Source organism: Podarcis vaucheri (genome assembly GCF_965113315.1).
Source record: "Podarcis vaucheri genome assembly, chromosome: 1".
NCBI lineage: Eukaryota > Metazoa > Chordata > Lepidosauria > Squamata > Lacertidae > Podarcis > Podarcis vaucheri.
In genome coordinates, this window is record NC_138759.1 from 11,482,052 (window position 1) to 11,509,993 (window position 27,942).

General features: G+C 47.7%; 2 protein-coding genes across 11 annotated transcripts; one reads left to right on the plus strand and one right to left on the minus strand.

Moving 5' to 3' along the window:
* Nucleotides 1-665: 665 nt before the first annotated feature.
* Nucleotides 666-13,417, plus strand: AKAP5 (A-kinase anchoring protein 5). 6 transcript variants are annotated; one of them, XM_082218425.1, is made up of 2 exons: nucleotides 666-799; nucleotides 10,442-13,417. In XM_082218425.1, the coding sequence occupies exon 2, from the start codon at nucleotides 11,212-11,214 to the stop codon at nucleotides 12,646-12,648; it is 1,437 nt and encodes a 478-aa protein (XP_082074551.1). In that variant the 5' UTR covers nucleotides 666-799; nucleotides 10,442-11,211; the 3' UTR covers nucleotides 12,649-13,417. The 6 variants fall into 6 exon arrangements, with proteins under 6 accessions (XP_082074551.1, XP_082074552.1, XP_082074549.1 ...); XM_082218426.1 differs by lacking the exon at nucleotides 666-799 and adding an exon at nucleotides 870-889; XM_082218423.1 differs by lacking the exon at nucleotides 666-799 and adding an exon at nucleotides 917-1,185.
* A 4,989-nt stretch (nucleotides 13,418-18,406) lies between these two features.
* ZBTB25 (zinc finger and BTB domain containing 25) lies at nucleotides 18,407-27,360 on the minus strand. 5 transcript variants are annotated; one of them, XM_082218527.1, is made up of 4 exons: nucleotides 27,170-27,360; nucleotides 25,092-25,271; nucleotides 19,380-21,472; nucleotides 18,407-19,349 (listed from the first exon to the last, which is right to left on the minus strand). In XM_082218527.1, exons 1-3 carry the CDS (start codon nucleotides 27,178-27,180, stop codon nucleotides 20,335-20,337), a joined length of 1,329 nt encoding a protein of 442 aa, XP_082074653.1. In that variant the 5' UTR covers nucleotides 27,181-27,360; the 3' UTR covers nucleotides 18,407-19,349; nucleotides 19,380-20,334. The 5 variants fall into 5 exon arrangements, with proteins under 5 accessions (XP_082074653.1, XP_082074654.1, XP_082074656.1 ...); XM_082218528.1 differs by lacking the exon at nucleotides 27,170-27,360 and adding an exon at nucleotides 26,914-26,999; XM_082218530.1 differs by lacking the exon at nucleotides 27,170-27,360 and adding an exon at nucleotides 26,919-26,988.
* Nucleotides 27,361-27,942: the final 582 nt, after the last annotated feature.

Here is a 27,942-nt window from a genome sequence, read left to right on the forward strand (position 1 = left end):
CCAGTTCAAAGCGCTGGTTTTGACCTACACAGCTCAAGAGCTCAATACCGTAAGGAACGTCTGTCTCCATTTGAACCAACCCGAACACTGAGTTTGTAATCTCTATATCTCCACCTCCTTCAGAGGTCTGGAGGGTGGCAGCATGAGATGGGGCCTTTTCTGCAGTGGCTCCCCAACTATGGAACATTCTCCCCAGAAAGGTGAAAATACCCAGGTTTTTGGTTACTGAATAATCTATGGCCTGTTAAACGTGCGAGAGACTCTTATTATATGATTACATGATTATTATGCTGTGTGTTATGTTTTCATTATTATGCTGAGTAAATTGTGTTCTTAATGTTGTACACTGCCCTGGGACCTTTGGATAAAGGGAGGTATATAAATTGAATGAATATTGTAGTAACCTGGCTGCAGTATAAAGGCTGGTTCACACATTCGTGTTTGCCAGTTGATGAAAAGAAGGTACCGTAACTTGTAGATGTGAATGGGGCAATTATTGCTCTGACACAAGGGAGGCAGTGCTCATACCCTGAACCATCACAAACACCCCCATGTTTGAGGGAAGGGGAAGGCCCTATCTCTGCGTGGAGAAGGTGTCAGGTTCGATCCTCGGAAGAAATAGTTTTGCTCTTTTTTTACAAAGGATCCGGTATGAGATGACGGGAAAGGCTCTCCGCCCAGACCCTGGAGAGCCATATGGGGGCTTCAAACGGACACACAGCACTTCCCTCCAGCGGCCTCAGAGAAAACAACCGACGCGCGTGCGAACGTGTGAACCTGCGCCCTTGCTGCACTATGCGTAAGAGAAGCGCGCGTTTGCAGGACATGCGTTATGGGAAACGTTTCCATCTTTCCACGCAGCAGCGACACCTGCATGTTTCCAGGGCACGTAGGTCTGGTTCGTCACCTATTCTTGGCAGGGGAGCCGACCCGGCGTCTGTTAATCCGAATTAAGGACCGGGGGTGGGCGACACTTTTCCTCCTGCATTTGCCGCGACCCGATCCTGGGCGGGGAGCTTCGCCGTGGCGCGCCGAGGGGGCGCCCGAAAGACGGCTCCCCGCCTCCTCTCCCCTCCCCGCGGCCGTCCAGTGGGCGGATCTCGGCGGCGCCGCGGCAGGAGAGGAGTGCGAGCGGCGGGCAGGCAGGACGGCAGCGCGGGCGAGGCGCGGCGGCCGGAGCGCAAGGTGAGCCTGGCGGGGCAAGCGATCGCCCCGGGGAAGCGGTTGCGCATTGCCAAGGCGGGAGAGGGATGCAGATCCGGAGCGGGCGGCCAGGCAGGCAGGCGAGCACCGAGGCAGCAAGCGCGGAATCCAGCGGGCAGCAGCTGCAGCAAATGTCCGGGGGTGCATGGCGCACGGCGGCCCGGGAGTGCCAAGCGCTCGGGAGGAAGAGGGGCGGGACGGGCGAGCAGCCGCAGGCAGCCCCCACCGGTGCAACGAGGGGGAGCGCGCGGCGTGCAGAGCCGCGGAGGCGTGCAGCAGCAGCAGCGTGCGCGCTAGGGGCTTGGCGGTGGGGATGTGCGCGCTGGGCGCCTTGCAAGCGCGAGGCTTTTGCAGCTGCACAAGGGCAGCGCGCCCGCTTGCTCTGCAAAGAGAGGCGCCCCTCGAAGCGGCAAGGCGCGCCCGCTCCCAGGCTCCGCAGCCGGGATGAGGATCGCCTGAGCGCCAGCAACGAGGTGCAGGTAGTTGCAGGTTCCCCTTAAATGATAGGCAGTATGGGGGGTGGGGGGCGTGATTAAAAAAGAGAGAGCGGTGCGTAGCCCAGGGCTGGACCTCCGCGTAAGCCTCTTGTTAGAGATCTCGACGATTAAGCGGCATACAAATTTTGCAAAAGGGAGAGGTGCAAATCTTCACGCGGCCAACCTGAGCATGGTCCCTTGGGGCAGAGGGTTCCTTCTCAGCCTCAGTGACTTGTCTGTAGAATGGGTGCCTCGGGGATCTCTTGCACGGTGGTTTGGAAAGGTCTTGCTGGTTCCCGGAGTCAGTGCTGGCAGCTTCAGTCCTTTGTCTGAAGAACAGGTGGAATTGTAGACTGGCACACTTTCTGTGAATCGAGAGTCAGCAGTTCTGACTGCAGGTATCCGGGGCTACCTTTACGATGTATCTTTAAAATAAAATTAAAAAATCCCGCTTAATGGATTCCTGCAAAAATGCTGGGTTTGCAGTACAGAAACTACCTTGTCGGGGCTTGTCGCTCTTGTGAGCGGCGTCAGATTTTTGCAAATCATATTTGCATGCTTTTATTATATACATTAGAAATGCACAAGGCAGCTTGTGTTTTGCGGGGCTAATTGATTTAAAAGGTTATCTGGCTTAACCGGGTGCCTGGCAGGTAGCTGCTTAGAATGCCCCCCCCCCTTTTCTTGAATAGAGGAAAGAATGTTTTCAGTGGAACTTGATGTGACAGGTGGAAATCATTTTTTTTCCCTGGTCTTTAACACCTGTGACCGGTGTTTCCACCCTATTCCTGTGACTGTAATTTGTTTTAACTGTTTTCAATACCCCTTTCTAAAAAAACACCTTCCAAACTATTGTTCATTCATTTGCAAATAAATACCAATGTAATCAGATAACAGGTAGTAGGATCGGCTAACATTTCTTTCACCTTGGGGTTGTGCTTGCAGAAATATATACGATAATGGCTGTCACTGCAACTCCCCCTTTCTCTCAGTGCAAGGACTGCTAAAAATGTTCTTTGCGCTATATGGCTTCATTCTGTGCTCTGGCTTTCTTCTCTGCCGCTGGCTGCTTTTTTTTTTTGCAGCTGGCTCCGTGTTCCGATCAAGACATGCAAAGAACTTCTCCAGTGGTCGTGTAGAATGGGTGGAGGTACTTAAGATTGTTGTTGTTTAGTCGTGTCCGACTCTTTGTGACCCCATGGACCAAAGCATGCCAGGCACTCCTGTCTTCCACTTGGTCAGACTCATGCTGGTAGCTTCGAGAACACTGTCCAACCATCTCGTTCTCTGTCGTCCCCTTCACCTTGTACCCGCCATCTTTCCCAACATCAGGGTCTTTTCCAGGGAGTCTTCTCTTAGGTGGCCAAAGTCTTGGAGCCTCAGCTTTAGGATCTGTCCTTCCAGTGAGCGCTCAGGGCTGATTTCCTTCAGAATGGATAGGTTTGATCTTCTTGCAGTTCATGGGACTCTAAAGAGTCTCCTCCAGCACCATAACTCAAAAGCATCAATTCTTCGGCGATCAGCCTTCTTGATGGTCCAGCTCTCACTTCCATACATCACTACTGGGAAAACCATAGCTTTAACTATACGGACCTTTGTTGGCAAGGTGATGTCTGTGCTTTTTAACATTGGGCACCTTTAACGATGCAGTGTCAGACTAGGACCTGGGAGACCAGGGTTCAAATCCTCCATTCAGCCACGAATCTCACCTTTTTGGTTCACACACGCATTTACATTGCTAGATTTCTCTGCGCTTGGTGGCTGTGTGAACTGGCTCTCATTGCGAGTGACGGGGACGTACTGCATCAGAATGGTGTACAAGTTTCACCAGTGGTCTTCGGGTTTGTCCCATTGCACATGCTGATCACCAGTGGAAGCTGTCGTCAATGGCTGCTAATACGTAGGCATGGACCTTGCATCTTTTTCTCGCGCTCTCTTTTCTTTGCAAACTTTCTCATGTTTCTGATCTTAACAAGTCCGAGTTCGACGGCGTCGAGAGCTGCTATCACAGCTCGGCCGGCTTGCTCTAGAACACAGGTTCCTTCTTCTGGGAACAGTCTTGAACTTTGCCATTCTAACAGAGCTGCTGCTTGCTCAAATACTATCTTCCCATGTGGCACCATTAAAATAGAGCGGGTGGAATTCAGCGCTGCGTTGTTGCACTGGTTCCGGCTTTTACAAGCATTCCACCCTGCCAGTGCTGTCCTGGGCATTCTCCCCCCACCAAAAGAGTGAATTTCACAGGGAGGGGGGGAGCCTGGTTTTGAGATCAGAAGTCTTTCCACAGGGCACCTGCCAATGGAGGTGAATCCAGCCGAGTATACGTACCGTATTTTCCGCTCTATAAGACGCACGTTTCCCCTCCTAAAAAGTAAGGGGAAATGTGTGTGCGTCTTATGGAACGAATGCAGGCGGGAGGTTCTGCTCAGCGCTCCCTTCAAAGAGCCGCGTGGAGCGTGTGTACGGCTCTTCGGGCCTTTTCCCCGAGGAGGGAGAAGGGCCCCCAAGAGCCACACACACACTCCACGAGCTCTTTACAGGGAGCGCGGCTCTTGGGGGAGCCTTAGCCATGCACATCCTCTCCCGGGCAGGGGATGAAGGCTCCCCTTGCCTGGTAGAGGCTGCACGCAGCTATCCCATAAGCGATCCCTCTTGCTGTCCTGGCTTCTGGGATTCAGAATATTTTTTTCTTTTTTTCCTCTTCCAAGAACTAGGCGCGTCTTATGGTCTGGGGCGTCTTATAGAGCGAAAAATACGGTGATTGGTTTCATATGGTGCCTCCTTAGAGCTAGACGTGGTTGTTAGAATACAGTGGTACCTCAGGTTAAGTACTTAATTCGTTCCGGAGGTCTGTACTTAACCTGAAACTGTTCTTAACCTGAAGCACCACTTTAGCTAATGCTGCTGCCACGCCGCCGGAGCACGATTTCTGTTCTCATCCTGAAGCAAAGTTCTTAACCTGAAGCACTATTTCTGGGTTAGTGGAGTCTGTAACCTGAAGCGTATGTAACCTGAAGCGTATGTAACCTGAGGTACCACTGTACCAGACTCGGTCTGAAGAGCGAGGGAGGAGGAGAGAGGCAGGTTCAAATCCCCATTAAGCCAGGACTGGGTGACCTTGAGCCAGTCACCAGCCTAACTCAAAGGTTTGTTGTAAAGGTGCGCTGGGGGATGTGGGTGGCGCTGTGGTCTAAACCACTGAGCCTCTTGGGCTTTCTGATCAGAAGGTCGGCGGTTTGAGTCCCCGTGATGGAGTGAGCTCCGGTTGCTCTGTCCCAGCTCCTGCCAACCTAACAGTTCGAAAGCACATCAGTGCAAGTAGATAAATAGGTACTGCTCTGGCGGGAAGGTAAACAGCATTTCCATGCACTCTTACTTCCATCGCAGTGTTTGGTTTCGCCAGAAGCAGTTTAATCATGCTGGCCACAAGAATTGGAAAGCTGTCTGTGGACAAATGCCGGCTCCCTCGGCCTGAAAAGCGTGATGAGTGCTGCAACCCCAGAGTCGCCTTTGACTGGACTTAGCCGTCCAGGGGTCCTTTACCTTTTACCTAAGCAGAGGGTGGAAATACAGGTAGTAATAATATTTAGGTTTATACAGCACAACAAGCTTCAGGTCATTGGTGGCTCGCCACAAACTAGTCCAGGGCTGAAATCTTTTTCAGGCACAAACTACACATATATAATTGATTGCATGGACTTTCCAAACGGACTTGGGTTTTTACAGAAAGGAAGTCATAGACAGATGAACTTCTGTCGCAGCAAATCTTCATAGAATCATAGTGTCGTAGAGCTGGAAGCAGGGTGGATAAAAATCAAGGTTTTTTGTTTGTTTTTAAACCAAACTAATGGATTTTTTAAAATTTAAATCAGATTTTTAAATTTAAATCAGATTTTTAAAATTTAAATCAGATTTTTAAAATAAAATGCTTTGGGAGGAAATATCTTTCTAAAGATTTTCTGTTTAAGTTACATTATAGTGCAAAAGCTATTCATCAGGAAATAAGGATTTGTTTTAAGTTTTCCATGTGTGCTAAAACTCAGTCTAAGTTGTTTTAAAAAAATGTTTAACCACATCAGTTAACAAGCATGGATACATATGCTATAATGTTATTGTTTTAGTTAAATAAATTGTTATGAAGGAAATGATTATTTTTCTCGTTCCAATAAAGTACAGCAGAACAGTTGTCAAAATATAAACAGTTCACTTATTAAACCTCACCATAATTTCATCATTATTGGTCTATGTATTTCTAAGAGTATCACCAAATCGGTAATTTTTGATAGAACTGTAAAAACAACTCTGAAAATTTATTATTCCAAAAATGAAACCTTCATCTGGTTGTAAATATTAAGGTGATACCAGCAAGAATGAGTCTTTCTGTTAAAAAAAAAAAATTAAATCAAGTCTTACTGACTAGTGATTTAAATCATTAGCCAGGAAGACTTGATTTAAATCTTCTTTTTTTAACAGAAAGACTCGTTCTTTCTGGTATCACCTTAATAGTTGGTTAAACATTTGGTTAAACACTTAAGATGTGGTTAAACATTTCAAATTCACCCTGGTTGGAAGGGACCCATAGCGATCATCTAGTCCAGCCCCCTGCAATGCAGGAATCTCAGCTAAAGCATCCAGGACAGATGGCCATCCAACCTCTGCTCAAAAACCTCCAAGGATGGACAGCTCTTAAAGTTGAAGCTCCTCTAAGTCACCGCTGGCCCGATCTTGAGTTGACCGGAAGGCAGGAGGAATGTTTAGATGGGGCATCTTGTTTTACTGCAGCCACCCACAACATGGACATTGTTGTCCTCCAGACTCCCATCAGGCCTTGCCAATGGGCAAGGATGATGGGAGTTGTAGTCCCAAGAGAGTGTCAGATATCGCCAGACCATGGTCCCATCTGCCACAGCCCTCTCTGCTCCCTGAGAGAGGTCTGAGGCGCAGGATCCTTCCCCAAACAGCTCTCATGTTGTTGTTGTTTAGTCGTTTAGTCGTGTCCGACTCTTCATGACCCCATGGACCAGAGCACGCCAGGCACTCCTGTCTTCCACTGCCTCCCGCAGTCTGGTCAAAGTCATGCTGGTAGCTTTGAGAACACTGCCCCACCATCTCGTCCTCTGTCGTCCCCTTCTCCTCGTGCCCTCCATCTTTCCCAACATCAGGGTCTTTTCCAGGGAGTCTTCTCTTCTCATGAGGTGGCCAAAGTACTGGAGCCTCAGCTTCAGGATCTGTCCTTCCAGTGAGCACTCAGGGCTGATTTCCTTCAGAATGGAGCAGTTTGATCTTCTTGCAGTCCGTGGGTCTCTCAAGAGTCTCCTCCAGCACCATAATTCAAAAGCATCAATTCTTTGGCGATCAGCCTTCTTTATGGTCCAGCTCTCACTTCTGTACATGACTACTGGGAAAACCATAGCTTTAACTATACGGACCTTTGTTGGCAAGGTGATGTCTCTGCTTTTTAAGATGCTATCTAGGTTTGCCATCGCCTTTCTCCCAAGGAGCAGGCGTCTTTTAATTTCGTGACTGCTGTCACCATCTGTAGTGATCATGGAGCCCAAGAAAGTAAAATCTCTCACTGCCTCCATTTCTTCCCCTTCTATTTGCCAGGAGGTGATGGGACCAGTGGCCATGATCTTCGTTTTTTGATGTTGAGCTTCAACAGCTCCCATAGAGCCCTTCAACTAGAGGCGTCAGGTGTGGAAGCTGAGGTACTCTACATGCCAAGCATGTGTTCTGCCAGTGGGCCAGGGGTCCTCTGGCTGTTAGACAGCTGTTAAAACAGCTGCTCTAAACCAGCGTTTGAGGTGGGTATACCAAAGTCTTCGCTCCCTTTATTCCTGCATTCCAGGGGGTTGGACTAGATGGCGGCTTGAGATTACTTCCAACTCATAGAATCATAGAGTTGGAAGAGACCACAAGGGCCATCGAGTCCAACCCCCTGCCAAGCAGGAAGCACCATCAGAGCACTCCTGACATATGGTTGTCAAGCCTCTGCTTAAAGACCTCCAAAGTAGGAGACTCCACCACACTCCTTGGCAGCAAATTCCACTGTCGAACAGCTCTTACTGTCAGGAAGTTCTTCCTAATGTTTAGGTGGAATCTTCTTTCTTGTAGTTTGGATCCATTGCTCCGTGTCCGCTTCTCTGGAGCAGCAGAAAACAACCTTTCTCCCTCCTCTATGTGACATCCTTTTATATATTTGAACATGGCTATCATATCACCCCTTAACCTCCTCTTCTCCAGGCTAAACATGCCCAGCTCCCTTAGCCGGTCCTCATAAGGCATCGAACTCTACAGTTCTATGATTTAAAAAGTCCCCCCCCCCAATAATATTTATTAAATTTCATACAAAGACATAACTTAAACATAACAGAAAAAGAAAAAACAATAATAAAAGAAAAGAAAAAAGATAATAGAGAAAATTAAATATTACAAACCTCTCATATACCACCACATACATAAATACAATAAGACTTAAAAATTAATTAGTTAAACTCCAACTTCATAAACATATTACTTGACTTCCTCTAATCTCTTCCAACTGAATTTCCTTGTAATTGAATGTAGCAGTTTCCAATATCAATATTCCATATAACAATATTCCGGTTATAATCAAATTTCCTAACTTTTCTCATCCTTCTGTTTCTTATTTATTTATTTAATCCTAATTTAACCCTAGGCCTAATTAGTTCTTTCAAGTAATTACAAATCTTTAATATTACAATATTTATTCAAATAGTCTTTAAATTTCTTCCAGTCTTCTTGAAATTCTTCTTCTTTCTGGTCGCGGATTCTCCCGGTGAGATCAGCCAGCTCCATAAAGTCCATCATCTTCATCTGCCATTCTTCTACTGTTGGTAATTCTTGTGTTTTCCATTTTTTGGCTATTAAAATCCGTGCAGCAGTTGTGGCATACAAAAATACTTTTACATCTCTTTTGGGCAATTCAGAACCTATTATTCCAAGGAGAAAGGCCTCTGGTTTCTTCATAAATGTATATTTCATCATTTTTTAAAATTCATTATAATCTTTCCCAGAAGTCTTTTACCTTTTTTTTTAAAGAGTGACTTTTCCTCTTGCAATGTGCTTGCAATTTTTAAAAATAATAATAATAAATGAAGGGGGGGATGAGGTGGACATCCGGTAATTGTTATTATTTGATTCCACCCACCGCTGAACCCAATGGTGTTTCCATTTCATGTATAAATGCAGAACCCGGGAATCTAACCCTCCGCACAAGTGGGGAGACGCCTGTACTGTTGCTATCACGAATTATTTGTAAGGGCACAGTGATCTCAACGAAATGCTCTTAGAGTAATCGGATGTTTGGGATGAGCTTGAGGCTTTGCTGCGAATCTTGGTTCTCAGCGGAAAACTCTCCCCCTCCCTCCTTCCTCCCACCCACTTTTAGAGGTATTGCAATGGCATTTGCGATTGAAGGGCTTCGCCCATAGGTAGCGCCCGCGAAATGCTGAAGACATGTGCTTGGCAATTTATGCTGCAGTTGCTATGGAAAGGGAAGGCAAGACTATAAATAAGCTTCCCTCGTGCAGCGCAGAAGCAGAAAGCCGTGGGTGCTAGCAAGAAAGCGTCTTTATGACGTTTGCGTCGCAAACGGGGCTTGGGTTCCCACGAAGTAGACTACCCTTCCTGTCCACGGCACCAGGGCATATATATTTTTTTTGCAGAACCTGAGGTTTCTTCAGGAGTTTGTTGATGGTGGGGATGACTCGTCCTCTCTGCTGCAGAGGGCCTTCTCGGTAGTGGCGCCCGCCTTATGTATGAAAGGTCCTTCTGTCAAATATAAAACAGATAAACGACTACAGTGGGCCCACCGGATACGAATTAAATTTGTTCCAGGGGTCCGTCCGCATCCCGAAAAGTCCGTAGGCAGAAGCGCTGCTTCTGTGCTCGCGGTGTGCAGAGCGCATGTGCGCATGGCAAAACGCGGAAGTATACACTTCCGGGTTTGCAGCATTTGTAACCCAAAAGTTGTGTATCCAGAGCAGTCCATAACTTGAGGGTCTACTGTATGTGACTTTTAGAAGACATCTGAAGGCAGCCTTGTTTTTAAGGTTTGATGCTTTATTATGTTTTTATATCTGTTGGAAGCTGGAGTCGGGGTTCGAAGCAATTCTCCACAAGATAGGTCATCTAGGCAGGTGTTTAGCTGATCATCAAAATGGCAACTGGACATTCCATTTTGGCCACTGTTACTTTGGTTTAATACCTTTTGATGCCTTGCTTATACAGTTGTACCTTGGTTTTTGAACAGCTTAGTTCTCAAACATTTTGGCTCCCGGGCGTCGCAAACCCAGAAGTAACTATTCTGGTTTGCGAACTATTTTTGGAAACCAAACATCCGGCGGGGCTTCCGCGGCTTCTGAATCGCTGCAGAAGCTTCCTGCCGCCAATCAGAAGCCGCACTTTGGTTTCCGAACGTTTTAGAAGTCGAATGAACTTCCGCAACGGTTTCCATTCGACTTCCAAGGTACAACTGTATATCTGAGTTTCTAACACTGCTCTCCTCCACTGTATTTTCTGTTTACAGCTATATTCAATAGAGATGTAAACTTGGGGCACCTACAGTCAAACCCAATACCTGCCTTCAGAGGTGGTTAAAAATAAATAAAAAATAAAATAAAGCACTTCTCCCTGCAAAGCAATCTGATTTTTTTGGAGCATTAATTTGTGTGGGCACCCTGAGTACAGTGCAATATTACTTTCCCCCATTTCTCTCTCTCTCCCCCCCCCCTTTACAGGTGCCCACAAAGCAATCCCATCAATGAGGAAAGTCGTTGCGTTTTATAACCCGAGGGATGCTAATTGGAAAATGGACCAAAAGGCAATCAGAAGCAGACTTGGAAGGACACAGGGATGCCTCTCCCTGAACCAGTTTATGAAGATGGCCTTCTTTGTAGTTGCTTGCATGCAAAACCCCTGATTGGGAAAAGGCACGTATATCTGCAAGTGGATGTTGTCTCCCGGGGCTGTCGTTAATGGAGCAGGGCAAGTCTCTGTGATTATCCAAAATCTATTTTAAACTATTAAAGCGCCAAGCTTCTGATGAAAGAGTATCGCCCATCGCACCGAGAGATGATTAAAATTGATGCTCAGAGGCGTCGGGCAGAGAGTTCTTCAGTAAGAGACACGGAGGGGGGTCAAAACAGCCTGCTGTCAAAAAAAGAAAAACCTCACTCTCTTAAAAAACAAAAACACTAAGCGAAAGAGAAACCTGCCTTCAGGTTTCCATCAAAAGATGTTTTTGTAAAAAATAGAATAAAATAGATAGGTCATCTTGAGGTCGTCAGAAGACATCTCAAGGGATGGTTTGTTGAGTTTGATAACAGCATATTAGCGCTGCAGATGCAAAGGAGCTCAACAGTCGTCTCCTCCCTGCAGGGAATTGTGGTTCTAAGGATTTTGTCAGTACACTTCCCAAACTACAATTCCAACTGCTACGTTTGTGGCGTGGATCTGCCATAAGGATGTCTTCCCTCTGAAACGATAGCTAAGGGACAGGGATTTAAGAATGGAGGATGCAACGAAAGAAATTCAGGCAGAGAGTATGCAAGAACCGGAAGCCTCGAATGCGGAAAAGCCTTTCCTTCCACACGAGAGCCCGGCCCAAAAGGCCTCCGCGATTTGCTTTAAGAAAAGGAAGAAGTCCTACGCAACTGGGAAAGACGAGGATCGTGAATCTGTAACCCGAAAGGCTACAAACCAGCTCTCCAACTCTGGGCAAAGTCAAATGGAGGCTTCAGATCCACCGTGGACGTCAGGAGGGGCTTGGTTGTCCTTCAAGCGGCTTGTGACACTGAGGAGGAGGTCCAAATCTGCTTTGAAGAAACAAGCGCAGTCTGGTTCCCGCGTGCAGCTGGAGACGAACGTGGAAAATTCTGGCACAAAGGAACGCACCAGCTCCAACCATAAAATTCCCTGCCTAAGGTTCTGTAGAAGCAAGAAGTCCTGCCAGGCTGAAATAACAGAGGAGGGGGATCACGGCGAGAAAGCCAGCGAAGGGGCGAGCGTTCTGGATAACAAAAGGAACAGTGAACCGGAGTCTGTGTCTGGTCCTCTGAACACTGACCAATCCCCCAGCAGTGCCCTTGAAAACGAGGGCGACCGGGGGGTTGTAAACAACTCTGAAGAAGTGGCTCCGGCCAGGAGAGAGGACGCTTTTTCAGAGATGAGTCCCGGTCCCGACCAATACACAGACTTTACGGCTCAGTCAGAAATTATCCACTCCGAAACAGTCCTGGAAACAGAACAGGAGAAGCAACTCTTCCAGCTGCATCACGGAAGCCTCTATGGGGAACCTGAAGAAGGGAGAAACGAGAGGTTTGATTTTGAGGGAGAGGTGGGCTCCCTGCTTGCCCAGGACCTGCCAGAAAGCCAACCCAACGTCTTGGAAGGAGAAGACTCCAAGAACTCGCCTGCCAAAGAGGCTGAGTTGGAACAATCTGGGGAGGATGTTGTGCCGGAGATGGATGGTGCCAAGGAAGGCGATTCGGTTGAAGTGTTGCTGCATTGCAGTCTGCCTGTGTTCGAAGACGAGGCTTCACAGGAGCCAAATTGTCCCGTCCAGGAAGCGGAATCTGACGAAAACAAGCTTGCGATGCCTGGGGCGGGCATTGTGATCATGATCACAGAAGCGGAGGCCTTCCAGGAGGAAGAGGAACCCAGCTATAGCTGCGAAACGTTTTCCTTTCCGCAAGCCAGCAAGCAGAAAGCGAAAAAGAAGACCAGCAAAGTCCCCGATTCCAGGTCAGGGAGGGAAGGCAAGACGTGTCCGCAGGACCAGCCGCCTTTGGGTGCCAATGACCAGGAGCCCTGGGCTTCAGAACAATATGAGGTGCTTCTGATTGAAACGGCTGCCTCACTTGTGAAGGCGGCCATCCAGTCGTCCATCGAGCAGCTTTTGAATGAGATGGCTCTGGAGCAAAATAAACAAAACAGTTTTCTATGATAGGGTCACCGGACCTCCCTGGTGGTCTTTGGCCAGGCCCTGCCGTCAGACTTCCACAAGTACTGTAGCGGATTCTGAGCACCGAGGAAAAGGTGCAAGGGACCTGCTGTCTAAGTGGCTCGGCTGAATTTTCTGCATCAGGTGCCAAACCTACCTGTCCTAGCCTTACAGGTTAATCCAGTATTAATGCCATAGGAAGGGGGAAGGAAGTCCTACAGTATTTGAACTCAACATGAAAGACATCGGATGAAACCCCAAGTTAAATTGCAGTACTCGCTGCGATTAGCTTAATTTTGCATGTCGGCGAGAGGAATGTATCATGTACGTAAAAAAAGGATTTTTGGAAGGGTGGGGCCTTTGCTGCATGGTGACGTGTTAATGGCTTGTTCTGCATAGTAGACCTAGGGGAGCAAGAAGCCACCTATTCTTTCCAATGTCCATTTATTTCCCTTACTTAGAACCAAGTTGTTCGATTCCCATTATTGCCAAATGCTTGAAGAAGCCCTACGTTAATCAAATTTAACACCCGCTAAATTGCTTTTGGTTAAGTTGCTGTTAGAGGCGAGTTGTTGAACCAGGATCAATTTACAGAACAGTGAATGAAGGATGCATACGCTGAAATTGGCAAGCGAGCCGTTTATATCGGAGGTCTTGCAGAGGCCTTAAGAGCCATATTAGCAAAACTTCAATGTTCATTTAGAAAAGTGTTAACTTTCTAGAGCCTTTCCGGCACTGTTTTTGCTCAAAATAAATGTTTCGTTTTCAGAGACTTGGAGCTCACTTGATCTTCCAAAGGGAAACCAAAAAGCAGCAAATCTCACTGAGTACAGATTAAAACTATCGTCAAATATCAGGTGGTGTAAGGGATCGGAAATAAGACTCCTAATGCCGTTACACAAATCTGTGACGCGGTCAGTTCTTGGAATGCAATATGCAATTCTGGTTGCCGTACCTGAACCAAGGATATTTTAGAGCTGCAGGAGAGGGCAACCAAAATGATAATGGAATAATGGAGGTGCAGTACATTTCCTAGGCAGAAAGGCTGCAAACTTGAGCCTTAAAAATATATATATTTAAAGAGGCTTTTTTAAAATTCAAGGAGTAATTAAACTGTTCCTCCTAAGCCTTGGTTTCTTGACCCTTGATCTTTTCGGTCACCCTCCTCTGCACATTTTCCAGCTCGTCAATATCCTTCTTAAACTGTGGCACGCAGAACTAAACACTACTGGAATGATAAAAAAAAGATTTGCTGGAGTGTTTCTGAGGAGATCCAGCAAACTAGGGCACTGCTTTGGCGCTTAACTGTTTTCAAATGCAAGGGCTCCATCTACTCCTTAGTTTTCCTTAGGTCCACATAGGTTACTCTTGCACAAGTGCAAGAATGAATCATGCCTACCCATTTATTTCAGGAAAGAGTATATCCCTCAAGCCATTTGAAGTTCAGGAAGCCTGTGGAAAGTCCCCAGAAGAGTGGTTTTTTTTTCCTGGGAGGTCACCAGAGATCAAGGATGGAGAACGTTTTCAAGCTGAGAGCCACGTCTCCACATAGGAAGGGGCCACATGTGGAGGTGGGCGGGGCCAGAGACAAAAGTGGGTGGAGGAAGAACGTGACACTTAACCTTTGCTGGCTACATTCCAACCATGCAAATAATCGAGAGGTTTCTACACCTGCAGATATAGGCGTCCAATAGGCAGTGTCCCAGTTAAACACTTGGGGGAATGCAAAAGGTTCTGGTAGGGGTTGTTACCTGGGGATAGGTCAGGACCTAAGGGAGGGTCCTGAGAGCCAAAGAGTGGCCTAGGGGGCCACATTTAGCTGCGACATGTTCCTGGGGCTGCCATCAAGATAAGAGTCATTCATTCAGGATTGCTGGAGTTGTCATATAGCAGTACCTGCACATAACATTTGCGGTAAGTAATAAAGGCTCTGGGATTGTTTTCTGGAGCTGTCTGTTAAATATGATGTCAATCCGGGTGAACTTGGGAGTTTACAGCTGCTCAGACCTACACAGTGTTGGTCCATAGGCATTGCACCATCTCCAGATGCTAACCAAGCCTCCTGCAGACATAGTAGTGGGCAATGCAAGGAGTGACCCTGAGCCTTCTTGGTGTCGATTCTAGTCACCCCCTTCCCAAAATTGGGAGAAAAATGAAAACGGCTGCAGAGAATTGGGCAGTTCATAAAATTCACTGAAAAATTGTACTTAAAACACACAATTCTTGATTGGCACATAATTACAGTGGTACCTCGGGTTAAGTACTTAATTCGTTCCGGAGGTCCGTTCTTAACCTGAAACTGTTCTTAACCTGAAGCACCACTTCAGCTAATGGGGCCTCCTGCTGCTGCTGCGCCGCCGGAGCACGATTTCTGTTCTCATCCTAAAGCACTATTTCTGGGTTAGCGGAGTCTGTAACCCGAAGCGTTTGTAACCCAAGGTACCACTGTATAGGCAAAAAGGATAGTTGTGCAAAGGAGGACCTGGGGCTGATCTCATTTTGTCAGCACCCAAACAGTATTACTGTTTATAGAATCATAGAGTTGGAAGAGACCACAAGGGCCATCGAGTCCAACCCCCTGCCAAGCAGGAAACACCACCAGAGCACTCCTGACATATGGTTGTCAAGCCTCTGCTTAAAGACCTCCAAAGTAGGAGACTCCACCACACTCCTTGGCAGCAAATTCCACTGTCGAACAGCTCTTACTGTCAGGAAGTTCTTCCTAATGTTTAGGTGGAATCTTCTTTCTTGTAGTTTGGATCCATTGCTCTGTGTCCGCTTCTCTGGAGCAGCAGAAAACAACCTTTCTCCCTCCTCTATGTGACATCCTTTTATATATTTGAACATGGCTATCATATCACCCCTTAACCTCCTCTTCTCCAGGCTAAACATGCCCAGCTCCCTTAGCCGTTCCTCATAATTCAGGTCCAGTGTACAGGTTTATAAAAATCACATGGTACAGCCCTATTAAGCTGGGACTGTACCACTTCAGAATGGAGGTTAATTTTTGGTTGGGGTATTACGTACTTGATTGCTCCAGTTTCAGATTGCTCCGGTTTCAGGTTGATTTATTTCACATACCACATGCATCGCCCCTCCTTTTTCTCCTTGCAGATTTTGTCACGTATAAAAGCAAGCATGCAAGTGAGAAGGGAGCAGCTTAAAGGTGTGTGTGCGTGCGAAGTAATACAAAAGAAAAGGAGCTAAACAATGAAACTGAAGCTATTCCTTGCCTCTCCACTTTCATTGTGATTACACAAAAGAGAACTGCAGAAAAAAACGAGGCGGCTCTGAAAGAAGCCTCGAGAAAGATGGAAATCAGACAGAAGGCAACGTTTGCTCTCAAGCTGCTTGAAACCAACATAGACACCTTGGCCCCGATCCTTAGCAGGTGATACTATTGTTGCCTAGGGATCTGTACAGCTAGGCTGCATCAAAGCAAACCTTCCTTTCGGTTATATGTATGCAGGAGAATCGGCTAATCTAAAACAATCCATTTGGGTTTTGTGTGTGTTCCCTCCTGGGTCAATGGCTTCTCGTTTCGTTCAATTTGCTTTGGTTTTGATTACTTTAGGACACTCCCTTGCTATTTTTGGGCGGTGCTATTTTCCGTTTTGAGTTTCACAATACACCTCTTCAGGTGCTCTCTTTTTTCAGTCACAAGGTAAAGGGGCCCCTGACCATTAGGTCCAGTTGTGACCAACTCTGGGGTTGCGACGCTCATCTCGCTTTATTGGCCGAGGGAGCCGGCGTACAGCTTCCGGGTCATGTGGCCAGCATGACTAAGCCGCTTCTGGCAAACCAGAGCAGAGCACGGAAATGCAGTTTACCTTCCCGCCAGAGCGGTACCTATTTATCTACTTGCGCTTTGACATGCTTTCGAACTGCTAGGTTGGCAGGAGCAGGGACCGAGCAACGGGAGCTCACCCCGTCGCGGGGATTCGAACCGCCAACCTGATCGGCAAGTCCTAGGCTCTGTGGTTTAACCCACAGCACCACCCGCATCCCTTTCAGTCACAAACGTCCCTACAAATAAATTGCGGGGAGCGCGACGTAAATAGAGAACTAGTGAATTTGCAGCAAGATTTTCTAATCAGCAAGGGGAAAGGTCCATTCTTTTTGCTTTCCAATTACACCCTGATCTGGAATAAATCAGATGTGGATTTGCACTTGCATATGTGGGGCATCTTTGCTTTGAAATATTTTTATTCTGCCATCCAGTGGGAAAGGGTTGCGTCAGGTCGATAATCTGGGACTCTGGTGATAATGCATGCTCTTTAGAGGGCAACGTGTATTACTTGCTTCAGAATGAATAAAAAAATTCCTTCCAGTAGCACCTTAAAGACCAACTAAGTTAGTTCTTGGTATGAGCTTTCGTGTGCATGCACACTTCTTCAGATACACTGAAACAGAAGTTGCCAGATCCTTCTATATAGTGTGAAGGTGGGGAGGGGTATTACTCAGAAGGGTGGTGGGAATGGGAGATTGGCAGATAGCTGAGATGAGCCTGTTGACGACTCTTAACGACTGTAATAGGTCTTACAGGAAAAGGCAAGGGGTGAGAAGGTGAAAAATGTCTTAGTCATGTATTGCAGTCGTTAAGAGTCGTCAACAGGCTCATCTCAGCTATCTGCCAATCTCCCATTCCCACCACCCTTCTGAGTAATACCCCTCCCCACCTTCACACTATATAGAAGGATCTGGCAACTTCTGTTTCAGTGTATCTGAAGAAGTGTGCATGCACACGAAAGCTCATACCAAGAACTAACTTAGTTGGTCTTTAAGGTGCTACTGGAAGGAATTTATTATTATTATTATTATTATTTTGACTATGGCAGACCAACACGGCTACCTATCTGTAACTTGCTTCAGATTGGTGAGCTAGCCCTGTTGTGTTGGGGGACCCATCTGTTAATTCTTCTGAGTGGAGCCATGGGCTTCTCTGCCCTAAAAGCACCACCGCCTAAAGGGGACAGCACAAAAGGAAGAAGGGCTGAGGTGGGGAAAGGAAAACAAGACACGCGTTTTGGGAGGCGGGGGGTTATCAAAAAGAATCCAGCAGGAAAAGAGCGCTCAGAACTCAAGACTGCATTTCCTTGCCATCACAGTCCAAAAGAAAAGCTTTTAAGTATTTCCCACCTTCAGTAAAAACACATCTTTCTTTAAAAAAATACTCTCTTTCCCGCCTCCTCTTCATGCTCTTCTGACATGTGTTTCAAAATTCCCTCATAAATCTGGGTGACTCACCTTGTGTGTCAGAGAATTGTTGTAGAAGAACAGTGGGAGGCGTGGAGCGGGTGTGTATGTGTGGAATAACAAAAGGCCTTTTAGTGGAGTTTACAACTGGCAAGCTCACATTTTAATTTGAGAAAAGAACATTGTTTGCGCCTTGCTGCCACCTGCTGGCTGATCAAGTTCTGACACGTAATAAATCTGACGACGACAAAAGCTAGAGGTGAGGACTTTTTGCTTGCATTCACATAGAAATCTGGGCCAAATCCAGAACTATGCCTCTTCCTACCATACCTTCTGCTTTGCTACATATACCAGGCCTTTGGTCCGATACAGCCAAATGCTTTCTGGTGTGGTTTTATGGTGAAAATCTCCTGGAAACTGCTTTGAGACCAAATAACCTACTAAAAGGACCAGGAGCCCTCTCTCCACTGCTCTGGGCAAACCAACCGCGTGATCAGAGTTTTTCTACAGGAAAATAGAAAGCACGAGCCGATGGAAGATTCAGAAGATTTTGGTTTTATTGTAAAAATAAAAACAGGGCAAATAACTTAAAGGGGCTTGGAGTCTTTGGGAGCAAACAGAGAGAATCTACAGGTTGTGCTGTAACAGGGAAGAAATCTATCTTGAGCAACGTTAAATCCAAAGAAATGGGTCAGCAACTAATATGAAATAGTGCGATGAGAAAAAAACTCACATAGGACTATCTAAAGCTAGCAAGGGCAGAGCTTTTTATTGCACCAATCTGCTGGTAAGGTTTCATGCCCCTTTCTGGCTAAACTGGAAAACTTGTAGGGCCTGGATAGAATCAAGGAATCCTAAGAGTTGGAAGGGACCACCAGGGTCATCTAGTCCAGCCCCCCAAATGCTCAGGGTTGTGGGTTCAAGCCCCACATTGGGCAAAAGATTTCTGAATAGCCTTAGTGTTCTTAAGGCTACGTGATTTCCAAGTGTTTCCCAGACTTCCAAAAACTGACAAACTTGCGCCTTTTTCTCCTGAATTGGAGGAACACACCACTTACATGTGAAAAGATATTTCCAAGCAGTGTCGGAGAACCTCAGGCCTAGAGGGACAAATGAAGAAGTCTGCACCCCTCTGAGTGTATATAAGCATGAATTTGGAGTGGGTGGGCTGTAGCCTACATCTACCCATGGCTCTGCCTACTTTTAACCCCGATCTTGCTCATCACTTCCTTTACTGTCTCCAAAAGGTTCCCCAGAGGGACGAATTCTATGTGTTTTTGCAGGAGTAACTGATTTGAGACAAGCCTCGTGGACAGCAACTCGTCCAGAGAGGCGATGAGAGGCTTCCCCTGAGGCTGGGCAGTCTTGTAACCATCTCTGCATCACAGGCTGAGCTACCCAATCACACCTGGAGAGCAGGTGCCACAAAATCAGCCTCCCAGGTGGAAGCTCTTTGGGAGGGTGTGAGGCCAGAACGGGGAAGCCTGCAGAGATGCAGCAGGCGCAGCCTGCACCGTGGCTGAATCTTTCAGGCTCACAGAAACTCAATCTAGGTGCAGCCCTCAAAAGTGGCTTCAGGGCACGACTGCTCCTGGCCACTTTATGTTACTCTTTCTATCCACTGGCAATAGCCCTATATAACAAACTCTACAGAATATTCCGTCTGCAAGAATGCTGGGGCTACCACAAAATGTGTTGTTATGTGAACACATGAAACTGCCTTAGAGGGAATGAGATCTCTGGCCCTGCTAGCTGTTTTCCTCAGTCTCTGAAAGGGATACTTCCTGGGTCTGAAATCTAGTCCAGAGCATGCGGGATCCACTGGAGGGACATTGACAGAGAACCACTGTCAAAGGGGCTCATCACAGAGTGGGGTTCCCCAAACTTGGGTCTCCAGCTGTTTTGGGACTACAATTCCCAACATCCCAGACCTGCTCGCTAGGGATGATGTGAGTTGTAGTCCAAAAACTGCTGGAGACCCAAGTTTGGGGAAACCCTGTCGCAGAGACTCTTTGAAGTCCATCTGCAGGCGTGGTTTGCATTCAAACCACTCTTGCAAATGGGCAAAGCGGGGCTTGCTGACGGCAGCAATCAGCTCTGACAGTAAGTCTCGCGTGCAAAAGAAAACACTTGTGAGCGCACTATAAGCATGTCTGATTGTTCTTTTGAAGCTGCATTCTTATCTGTACCTATCTCTGACATCTCATAAGATTTCAGGTGTGGGAGTGCACACAATTTAGTTTGCATTTTGCGGCAATGCACAGCCATGTCACCTGCCCCTTAACACATGGTCTCCCCAGTGCATACGTTACTGGAGCAGTGTGAGAAACAGCCGCGCAACCAAGTCCATGAGACAACCCAGAACAGGGCTTTCAGTCTGCAGGTTCCTATTTTGCAAGAAGACGGAAAACACCTTCAGCGACAATGAGAGAGACATTGAAACGAGCGCAGGAATTCACAGGCAAAAAACGCATACAGGAAAAAGGGAAGGAGCTATTCAACCAGTATGGTGTCAATACTCTCTTGGGAGAGGTCAGGATCCGGCGTGTTATGCGAATCCACGTGAGCTTGCGAGAGGGCGGTGCTCTTCACCGGAGTCCAGCTGCTCCCGAGCAGCTGAAATTTAGGGGCTGCCGAGCCGCCCAGCCTCTGGCACCGGCCCAGTTTGAAGTGTTTGCCTTTGTGGGTGTACATGTGCTCAAGCAGCTGGCTCTTGCGAAGGAACTTGTGGCCGCAAACCGCGCAGCTGATCTTCCTCTTCCGCGAGAAGGAAAAGTTGCAGTTCAGTTCCACCGGCTCAGAATCCTTGGAAACGAGAGACAGCTGGCCGATGGGCAGAGGCTCCAAGCTGCCGTGAGCCGGATGCTCCAGGTGGCGCTCGTCCTCTTTGCGGAGGAAGGAGCCCAGCCGGTGGCTTTCCGCGGCCTCGTGGTTTTCGTGCAGGGGCTGCAGCTGGCCAAGGTCGCTGCTTTCCAGGATTGAGGCTGGAACCCCAAACGGCAGCGACCCCGAGACGTGCGTGAAAAGGTGCTCGCGCAGATTGCTCCGGGATTCGAAGTGCTCCCCGCAGTACTGGCATAAATGGACCTTGAGGTTCGTCCTAGAGAAGGCCGGGCCGCTGACATCCGGGGACGACGAGGTGTGGCTCTGAGACACCACTTGTTCCGGGTCGCTCTTCTCCTGTTTTATAGTCACGGGAGCGTTTGCAAGCTCCTCTGTCGGCTTCACAGCCGGAGGGAGCGAAGGACGAGAAAGCTGCTGGTCCAAAGAGCCGTCGTCGAGCCCAATCGCCAACGAGAGCTGCAGCTGGGGGTGATCGCTCTGGCCGGCGGTTCTGCTCCCGAGGCTCGTCAAACTTTCCTTCGCCTGGAGGCCTCCCTTGACGGATTTGTGCGTGGTGGAGATCTGGATGCCGTACAGGTTCGAAGACTGCACGGACTCCGGCGACAGCATCTGATTCATTTCCACCGCCATGCGGGAAAGGTAGTCGGCGTGCAGGAAATGAATGCCTTCCTCCAGCCGGGTCTGGTTGACGATCTGTTTGGGTCCTTTGCCAGTGTACATTATATGCAGCAAGTAGCTGAATATGTCGGGTTGGATATCTGTTGGCTGGATCTTTATGCAGTCGCTGCTTGAAACAAAAGAGGAACGTTAGGGAAGCGGATTGCAGCGCAGCCGTTAAGAGTGAAGACAAACATAACAACGAAGAATCCAGAAGAACTTTAAAGACCAACATATTCACTGTGACATAAGCTTTTGTAGGTTTTAGTCAACAGCAAGTATGAAGGGCTATCCTAAGTTGGCGTTTTTATATACACATGGGTGCAAAGAAAAATATGTTTGAGCAATTAGGGGAATGAAATTTAAAATGTACAAGCTGTCAATTATACTAAAGCTGAGAATGCACAAACAATAAGTACAGTGACCATTCACGAGGCAGTGCTGATGATAATGCAAATGTTCAGGCAATCGTAAGCCAATACCAGACTCCTCCTACCCTTGAGGAATAGCCAGAGGTCATAACATTTTGAATAAACCGACAGCATGCAGAAATTTATGGAAGGGGAATTATACAGCGGTTTCTCCTAAGAAGAAGTTATTCTTCATTTATTTATGTTATTCATTTGTTTCTTGGCTTTACAACTAAAAAATAGCCCACAATTGATTGCTTTTAGAACAATAACAAACTGAATATACTGTAAATTTTGAGAGGTGACATTTTTGGATGCGGTCTAACACATTTCTCTCTTCTTCTTCCCTTTCATATTTGAGGCAATGTCTGTTCCAATTTCTTAATCTGCATTTTACTTCCTTTTCTAATGAATTAAAAAATTTAAAAATACGGGTGCACCTTCTGGTCTCTAGGATCAAGTTATTTTCTGAAAATCTTCAGCAAACTTAGCGATGGATGCAGACACACATCTGGTTGGCCCCAATGAAAACAGGATGCTGGCCACGGGCCTGATTCAGTAGGTTCTTTATATGAGACACTAACTGGCTTTTTAATCATGCTATTTATGACTGACAACGGCCTTAGGCTAGGCTGTAAAGTCTTGGATTTGGATTGGGCAGTGTTTAAAAGGGAGGAAACTCAATTTGTTTTTAAGACAATGGGTGAATGTAGAGCTGGATAAGCATAAATGTGGCATACTGAACTAAAACAATATTTTAAAAAAAGATAAATAACCTGTCCATCTTAAATGTTTCCTTTTATCTGAGCTCCTGACAAATGTAAGGGTCTGCACTTCAGCAGGAAGAACCAGGTGCACAAATATAGGATGGGGAAACCGGGTTTACTAGAAGTACCTGGGAAACGGATCTAGAGGTCTTGATGGACCACAAGCTTCACACGAGTCAACAGTGTGATGCAGCAGCAGCAGCAGCAAAAAAAAGCTAAAGTTATTCTAGGCTGCATCAACAGAACTCTAGGGTCCAGATCAAGTTCAGGGAAGTTTTTAATGTGTGATATTTTAGTGTATTTTTGGGTTCTATGGAAGCCGCCCAGAGTGGCTGGGGAAACCCAGCCAGATGGGCGGGGTACAAATAATAAATTATTATTATTATTATTTATTATTATTATTAATAGTACCACTCTATTCTGCCTTGGTCAGACCACATCTGGATTACTGTGTCCAGTTCTGGGCACCAGAATTTAAGGAAGATGTTGACATGCTGGAACATGTACAGAGGAGAGTGTCCAAGATGATCAAGGGTCTGGAAACCAAGCCTTATGAGGAATTGGGTATGTTTAGCCTGCTAAATATTAGACTGAGAGGAGATAGGATCACCATCTTCAAATATCTGAAGGGCTGTCACATGAAGCAAGTTTGTTTTCTCCTGCTCTGGAGGGCAGGACCTAAACCAAAGGATTCAAGTTGCAAGGTACATTATACGAAAAGCTAAGAGGCTTGGGGTTTTCGCCACAGGCACTGATAGCCGCAGGTTATGAGAAAGCCAGAGCAACAATTCGCCAACGAATATGGGATGTAGAATTTCAGGGTCATGTGAGTGAGATGAATAAGCACCCAGCAATCGAAGACAATGGGAGAGGTTTTACCCCAGCAATACATCTGTCAAAACTACATATAACTAAATATAGACGGTTGTTCACCCTCGGTAGATTCAACCTGCTGCCATCTGACTTATCGCAGGGCAGAGATGTGGGTAAACCGTATGCAGAGCAAGTTTGCCCCTGCGGCTTGATAGAGGTGGAAACCGTCTCCCATGTCTTGCTTCGATGCCGTTTTTATGAGGATATACATTCGGTCTTTATTACCCCGTTATACAGAAAATTCCAAGTGGGTTTGAATCTCAATTCTTAAAATCCCTGTTAGAGGACAAGAATCCAGAGATCACACTAAGGGTGGCCAAATTTTGCGCAGCTGCCATTAAACCCGGGGAACAAGCTGTGCTATTATAAAGTCTAACACCTCAGATAAGGGACGCGGGTGGCGCTGTGGGTTAAACCACAGAGCCTAGGATTTGCCGATCAGAAGGTCGGCAGTTCGAATCCCCACGACAGGGTGAGCTCCCGTTGCTTGGTCCCTGCTCCTGCCAACCTAGCAGTTCGAAAGCACGTCAAAGTGCAAGTAGATAAATAGGTACCGCTCCGGCGGGAAGGTAAACGGCGTTTCTGTGCGCTGCTCTGGTTCGCTAGAAGCGGCTTAGTCATGCTGGCCACATGACCCGGAAGCTGTACGCCGCCTCCCTTGGCCGATAAAGCGAGATGAGCGCACAACCCCAGAGTCTGCTGCGACTGGACCTAATGGTCAGGGGTCCCTTTACCTTTACCCTTTAAGACCTCAGATGCGAACTCTAGATAATATTTTAGAGATTAAGACCTAAACCACATTTCTAATTGCTGCCATATTCGTACTGTTTATTGTCATAATTGATTGTTAACAATATTGTGTTTTATGCTTGTTTAATATGGTATGTAAAACTGGTCTGGGACCGTAATAAATTTCTATCTATCTATCAAGTTACAAGGAAGGAGACTGTGATTAAACATCAGGAAGAACTTTCTGACTGTAAGAGATATCTGGCAGTGGAACAGGCTCCCACAAGAGATGGTGGACTCTCCCTTCCTTGGAAGTTTTTAAGCAGAGGTTGGATGGCTGCCTGTCATGTATGATCTAGTTGAGATTGGACGTGGTGACCCTTAGGGTCTCTTCCAACTCTACAATTCTGATTCTGCCATTTTATCCTTCTCCTACTAGGGCTGGAGAGGCAGGTACAGTGGTGCCCCGCAAGACGAATGCCACGCAAGGCGGAAAACCCACTAGACGAAAGGGTTTTCCATTTTTGAGCTGCCTCGCAAGACGATTTTCCCTATGGGCTTGCTTTGCAAGACGAAAACGTCTTGCAAGTGTTCCGATTCCCCCCCCCGCTTCCCCCCCTTTTTCTAAGCCGCTAAGCCACTAATAGCCTTTTAGCCGCTAATCCGCTAATCCTTTAATAGCCGCTAAACCGCTAATCGGGTTGCTTCGCAAGACGAAAAAACCGCTAGACGAAGAGGCTCGCGGAATGGATTAATTTCGTCTTGCGAGGCACCACTGTATAACATTTAAATCAGCTTCTTTGCTTCTCCCCTTTGCAATTCCCATGAACCACAACATTCCAGGTAGCCAAATGCTGCGAAGCCTTTTGTGTGTGAGGGAGATATTCTGGAAATTCTGAGAGCCTCCCCTTCCCAGAAAACAAGTTTGTGATTGCATCCGTCATGCCCCAAAAGACATGCACTGCCTTACCTTGTCTGGTGGATGAATATCATCTTAAAATAGTTTGAGAAGGCAGCCAGGACAGCTCGGTGAGCTTTGAAGTAGACGTCTCCTATGGCCACAGTGCAGTCACAGAGAAAGCCAAATTCCCGCTGCATGTTCAGCTGCTGCAGGAGGATCAGGCTGTGGCTGGCAGTCTCCATAATGTTTCTGCAGGACAAAGCAAGAGCTCTTATGGGTGTTGAGGCTTCAGGCTTGTGAGATCTTAACTCTGTTTTTTGTTTTTAGTAAAATGCCAAGATCTACCAGCTGCAGTCAGGTGCAAAAGAACTGTATAGTTGGAAGGGACCACAAGCGTCAATTACGCCATCCCCCTGCAATGCAGGAATGTTTTGCCCTAGATGAGACTTGAACTCACAACCTTGAGATTAAGGGTCTCATGCTCCACTGACTGAGCTATCCTAGGTCAGGCAGTTAAAATTAAAGAGCAAGGTGCCTCTGAGCATGTTCTGAGCCTAGGAATTCGCTTCCAGTTCAAGAACTGAACTAAGATTGCAGTCCTTTCACACACTCTCCATTTCCCCAAACTCTCTTCATTTCACCTGTCTAATTTAGGTGGAATAGTTGTTGCTATTGCAAGACAACTGAGGATCAGAAGCCCTTGCACGTTTACTGCAAAACAGACATCTATCTGCAGATTTCCACCTACCTTCTGCCCACCCTGCCTGAGAAGGCATGTTCATTTCAGGGTAGCAGGAACTACAACTCCCATCAGTCCTGACCACTGAGCAAGCACCAGAATATTTGCTATTTCTGCCTTCGTGTTGTTGTTTTTAATGCTAATAAGATTCAAACCACTAAAACCACAAAACACACTCAAACTTAAAAGAACAATATCTGAAATACAAGGCTTCAAAATGCCCAAGACATTAAACCAGCCTTTGCCAAACTTGTGCCTTCCAGATGTTTTGGACTACAACTCCCATCAGGCCCAGGCTGGCCAAAGGCTGAATTAGGCAGTTTCAACTGAGTTGGCTACAACCCTTAAAAGTGCTCGTTCCCTCTTGTCCAGTGAAAGCAGAGGGATAACAGGCGCACCAGAAGAATTTAGGGCAGCATCCTGTTCTCACAGTGGCCAAACAAAGAGCAGGACCAGAGGACAAGAGCCCACTCTCCACTCGCGTGGTTTCCTGCAACTTGTTTTCAGGGCTGCTGAAATGCCTCACCGAAGGTGCAATCTTAAAAAAAGCAGAATCGCCCGGCTGCAGCCTGCCAGCAACGGGGCACAACCTCGCACTCTCAGCGGCGAAGCATCCGCTTTGCAGCGCGGAAGATCCCGAGTTCAAGCAGGCTGGGAGACGGCACCCCTCCCGCCCCAGAGACCCTGGGAGCCGCTGCCAGCCAGTGCAGTCAAGACTGCGCTAGATGGACCTGCAAGGCAACCCCAAATACCTGCGCGCTTCTGGCTCGGGGTGCCGCTGGCCTGCGCGTCTCCGGCCCGACCGGGGAAAAAAAAACCTTGGTCGCCGCGCATGCCCACAGCAAGCCAAGGAAATGCAAACGTGCCACGCGCGCGCGCGCACACACACACAGAAAGGCAGCGGTACAGCGGGGTCGGTTTGCTTGCTTGCAAATAGCTCGCCGGCTCCTGTTGCAGACGCGGCGCGCGGCTGCAAAAGGCGAGGTGCGCAAGGAAGCTATCCCACCCCCGGCATCTATTCCTGGGTTCCCCCCACCCCTTCGACCGGCCGTCCCCTCCTCCAGTGGAAGAGGGGCTGCTCCCCATTGCACAGCGCTCCCCGACGCCACCCCGCACCCACATCTCCGTCCCGTCGGCTCCTGGCCCCCTTACACCACAAGGCAGCGGGCCTCTCGGCGCGTGGAAGCGGCGGCTGCGCAGCGACGGCAGGGAACAAGGGCGCGCCGGAGACGCGCACGCGTGCTCTCACGTTGCCTTTTTTTTGCGCCTCGGGGCCGAGGAAGGGAGAGCAGAGGGAGGGGAAAGGGGAGGAGAGGAAAGGGAAGGGGGCTGGGAAAGGGGGCTGTGGCGCAAGGAGGCAGCTGCAAAGCCTCTGGACTGTCTGTCTCCCTCGCGCGCGGGAGCGCACCTTGGAGTCATTTCGACAGGGGGGTTTCCGTTTCATTTAATGCATTCCCTGCCTCTCGGCGACGGCTCTCGGGAAGGTTAGAAAGCCGGCCTGCTCCCATGGCAGTAAAAAAAAAGACACAACAGGGCAATGCTGTTGTATCTCCGGGACAGCTCAGTCAATAGAGCACGGAGACGCTTGATCTCAGGGTCGTGGGTTGGACTAGTCGACCCTTGGCGTCCCTTCCAACTCTCCTCTTCAGGCTCCAAGATCTGCAGCTGGTGGGATGAGAGGCCCCTGCATTTGGTCTCTGGTCATCTGCACACATCTGGGAGCTGCACTGAGGTTCTGTGTAAGGTGAACAGCCTGCCAGTCATTTGAAGCGCCTGGCAAGCTTTATTTTGAAACTGTTGGCCACAGTTTATGGGGCGCTTCTTTTGTTTTTCCAGTTTGTATCTTTAACCTGGAGAGCAAAAAACGCTCTGTTGTTGTTGTTTAGTCGTTTAGTCGTGTCCGACTCTTCGTGACCCCCTGGACCAGAGCACGGCAGGCACTCCTGTCTTCCACTGCCTCCCGCAGTTTGGTCAGACTCATGCTGGTAGCTTCGAGAACACTATCCAACCATCTTGTCCTCTGTTGTCCCCTTCTCCTTGTGCCCTCAGTCTTTCCCAACATCAGGGTCTTTTCCAGGGAGTCTTCTCTACTCATGAGGTGGACAAAGCTTTGGAGCCTCAGCTTCAGGATCTGTCCTTCCAGTGAGCACTCAGGGCTGATTTCCTTCAGAATGGATAAGT

Excerpts from the sequence above, each read along its gene's own strand:
- AKAP5 (XM_082218425.1), top strand. The coding sequence starts at position 11,212 with ATGGAGGATGCAACGAAAGAAATTCAGGCAGAGAGTATGCAAGAACCG.
- ZBTB25 (XM_082218527.1), bottom strand. Across the intron at positions 21,473-25,091 it reads ATATTCATCCACCAGACAAG|CAGCGACTGCATAAAGATCC; the intron begins GTAAGGCAGTGC and ends TTTTGTTTCAAG.